Genomic DNA, 3878 nt, shown 5'->3' with positions numbered 1-3878 from the left:
TCTTACTCTTTAACATCAGTCACTTAGAAACAAAAACATGAGTCCAGGTTTCAAAATAAAACAAAGTTACCTTTTAATGAACAGATGCTTGTCTAGCTCTCAGCTCCATCGCTGCAGTTTCTTCGCTGTTATCAGGTCAGTGTTCCTCCATTGGGGGTCAGCTGTGTGACTACCACTTCATTGGAGACAAGAAGAGCTGGAAAGAAGCCCAGGAGCCACACTGACCTGGCCACAGTGTCTAAACAGACAGACATGAAGAGACTCCTTGACTCCACGACTGAACAGTATCGAGCCGGAGCCTGGATTGGGCTGCAGCGAGACTGGTGCTGGTCTCAGCCAGGGGTGGAGTTCAACGAGAGTAAATGGTCTCCAGGACAGCCGGATAATTACGGCAATCAGGAGAACTGTGTGTGGATGAAGAATGACACATGGGATGACGACTCTTGTTCTAGACCATATAACTTTATCTGCTATGATGGTGAGAATATGTGGCGCATATAGTCTGTTCTCCCCTAAAAAACTCCCCCAGAAGTGGTTTGTTCCAGCATCATTCTGACCTATATTTATGTTTCTAGGGGCGGCGCCCTCTAGTGGCCGTAGTAGTTCTGACTACCAGAGAAGGTATCGTCCCGGTTTTAAACACGTCATCAACGTTGTGAAGAGGTCCCAGTTTGGTTAGTTTAGACACCAAAACTACTGAGTTAAGTTGATAAAAAAGATGATGGTTTGGGTTTTTACCGAATCCAGATTTTTGGGGTTTGCCGTACCTGAAGTTGCTGCATTTTTGCTGCTGTCTGTAGATTCCTTCATGCACAACTCATATTCTTTCAGATGTTTCATACCAAATGTAACAGCGGTGATGTTGTGTATAGTTTATGTATTATTGCCACTAGAGGGCGCCGCCACTAGAAACCTGAATATAGGTCAGAATGATGCTGGAACAAACCACTTCTGGGGGAGTTTTTTAGGGGAGAACAGACTTGAGACAGAATTGATATCACATTATTGTTTTAAAATAAGAATAATGTAGGATTTTATGAGACTAAATAAAAACAAAAAAGTTTGTCTGTGTGTTCCACAGAACACAACAAGATCGGCAAAACATTTCATATCATTGACACTGTGATGACCTGGCTAGATGCTCAGAGCTACTGCAGAGAACATCACACTGACCTGATCAGTGGAGTCAAACAGCTAGAAGACTTCAAGACACAGGGCCAGAATGATGCAAACCGAATTTTCTGGATCGGCCTGTTCAGAGACTGCTGGAGTTGGTCAGATGGGAGCAGTTTCTCTTTCAGACTCTGGGATAAAGATGAACCTGAGAAGACATGTGCTATGACTACGTCAAATGGAAAATGGAGCTATGCTGACTGTGATGAAAGAAAACCCTTCTTCTGCTACAACGGTGAGTTTATCAGAAGTCTATCTAACGGTACTGTACATCTACATCTGTTTAATGATTAGTTTATTATAAGAATTATGGTATGAGGTTCATCATTGTTGAATATCTTGATAATGATATAACTCACGATAAATAAACAGATAAAGTTTTCTCAGTTCTCCTAAAATACAACAAACTGCTTGTTAGATTTAAAACAAATGAAAGGAAATAATTTCCAACTTTCTTTTGTTGAACAAATTGGATGTTGAGTTGAATATAAAAGGCAGCGCTAAAAATAGAACGACAGTTACATTTTAAAGTGCAGTTTTCAACTGAGATTTTACTTTTAACTGCAGAATCTTTTGGGCCAACTTTACTGTCTTTTAAAAGGCTGTAGCGAGCTCCATTTTAAAGTTAGATAGAAGATGAAGAAGATAGAAGATGAAGACAATAGTAGAATCATTGCAAAATAGATGATCTAAGGAATCCATTTACTTCCACATGCTAACTTGTTGGGAAGGTGGGTATATAAAGTTTTAAAAGTCTCCGCCCAAGATTGGCTCCACCACTAATTGACTCTGACACTAATTGGCTCCGCCCCTGACTGACTCCGCCCCTGACTGGCTCGGCCCCTGATTGACTCCCCTTCTCCCCTGACAGATTCAGTGATCCTGATCAAGGAGAACATGACCTGGGTGGACGCGTTATACTACTGCAGAGATCACTATCGCGACCTTGTCTCCATCACCAACCAGGGCGAGCAGCTCTGGGTCCAGGAGAGAGCCAAGATGGCCTCCACTCCCTACGTGTGGCTGGGACTGCGCTACACCTGCACTCTGGACTTCTGGTTCTGGGTCACTGACGAGACGGTCCGCTACACCAACTGGGGCCCCGGCCAGTCTGGGGACGACTGCAACATGTCTGGAGCCATGGACAGAGAGGGAACGCACCAGTCGGTCAAAATGATCGACGACGACCACAAGTTTAATTTCATCTGTTCCAAGTAAAAACCAGCAGACTGTAACTAAGTACATTTACTCAAGTACTGTACTTTAGTAATAATGCTGTTGAGATGAGGTACTTTACTTATATCTCAAAGTAAACATTTCAAGTAAAAAAGTCATAATATTTCAAGTAAAAAAGTCATAATATTTCAAGTAAAAAAGTCGTAATATTTTAAGAAGGAAATCATAATATTTCAGGAAGAAAGTTGTAATATGGATCTTTTACTTTACATTTTAACAGTGTGGGATTAATACTTTTACTTATACTAGTGCCCATATTATGAAAAACATCACTTTTTCTGTGATTTGGGGAGTTATTTTGTGTCTCTGGTGCTTCCACACACATACAAACTTGTAAAAAAACCATCCATGCTGTTTAGAGTGAGATACGGTTTCTGAATGTGTCCTGCCTTCAGACTCCGGGTGAGCTGGTCAAAATCTGAACGGCTTTCTACATCATCGGCCCAAACATTTGGTGTGTGCTAACTACTTTAGCTAATACCACATCAGCTAGCTGTTTCTCCAACATCAGTCAGTACAAGGCAGGATTAGCCGGGAGACTTCTTCTAAACGAGGGCGCACTTCCAACTTTGAGTGGAATACCTGCAGACGAGGGACATGTAAGTTGTTTTATACAATTTCTTTTATAGATTAGGGTGAAGTCATGTGTGTTGTAGCAGCTAGCTTCATGCTAGTAGGCCTTACCTAGTTACTGAGCATGTGCCACTCCCACCAAAGATGGGATAAAAGTGAGAGGTCTCACTCTATAGTTAAAACGTAGAGCTCGACACACAGGGTGAAAAGAGGAGCTGCAGCAAAGTGCAGTACTACAAAAATATGGTGTTTTTTGAAAATGAAACAATGTAAAGTTGTTCTGATATAACTTCTAAATCCATGATTTAATGGCATTCTGGGAAAAGTAGGAACTTATATCTCAAAGTCATAATATTTCAAGTAAAAAAGTCATAATATTTCAAGAAAAAAAGTTGTAATATTTCAAGAAAATGAATCCTAATATTTTGGGAAACAAGTTGTAATATTTTGAGAAAGAAGTCGTAATATTTTGGGAAAAAAAGTCGTAATATTTCAAGTAAAAAATCGTAATATTTTGGGAAAAAAAGTAATACAATTTCAAGAAAAAAAGTTTTAAAATTTGAAGAACAAATTCGTAATATTTCAAGAAAAAGTCGCAAAATTTTGGGAAAAATGTCATCAAATTTTTGGGAAAAATGTCATCAAATTTTTGGGAAAATGTCAGTTTTTTGGGAAAAATATCGTAATATTTTAAGAAGAAAATCATAATATTTTGGGAAAAAATAATACAGTAATATAGATCTTTTAATTTACATTTTAACAGTGTGGGATTAATACTTTTACTTAAGTAAAGGATGCGTTTTATATTTTTGGAAAAATGTTGTAATATTTCAAATAAAAATGTCAAAAATTGTGGGAAAAAAGTCATAATATTTCAAGAATAAAGTCGTAATATT

At 38.7% G+C, this 3878-nt stretch overlaps 1 protein-coding gene across 1 annotated transcript; it reads left to right on the top strand.

The window, feature by feature from the left end:
- Positions 1-226: 226 nt before the first annotated feature.
- LOC116067100 (macrophage mannose receptor 1-like) lies at positions 227-2469 on the top strand. Its single transcript, XM_031323420.2, has 3 exons — positions 227-478; positions 1082-1408; positions 2045-2469. The coding sequence occupies exons 1-3, from the start codon at positions 253-255 to the stop codon at positions 2389-2391; spliced, it is 900 nt and encodes a 299-aa protein (XP_031179280.1). The 5' UTR covers positions 227-252; the 3' UTR covers positions 2392-2469.
- The last annotated feature ends 1409 nt before the right edge of the window (positions 2470-3878 follow it).

The sequence above is a fragment of the Sander lucioperca genome, chromosome 11 (assembly GCF_008315115.2).
Source record: "Sander lucioperca isolate FBNREF2018 chromosome 11, SLUC_FBN_1.2, whole genome shotgun sequence".
Lineage (NCBI taxonomy): Eukaryota > Metazoa > Chordata > Actinopteri > Perciformes > Percidae > Sander > Sander lucioperca.
Note: the sequence above shows the minus strand (reverse complement) of the source record. Positions and strands in the feature narration are given on the sequence as shown.

Coding starts and splice junctions, on each gene's coding strand:
- LOC116067100 (XM_031323420.2), top strand. CDS start 253: ATGAAGAGACTCCTTGACTCCACGACTGAACAGTATCGAGCCGGAGCC. Junction 479..1,081: donor TAACTTTATCTGCTATGATG/GTGAGAATATGT, acceptor TGTGTTCCACAG/AACACAACAAGATCGGCAAA. Junction 1,409..2,044: donor ACCCTTCTTCTGCTACAACG/GTGAGTTTATCA, acceptor CTCCCCTGACAG/ATTCAGTGATCCTGATCAAG.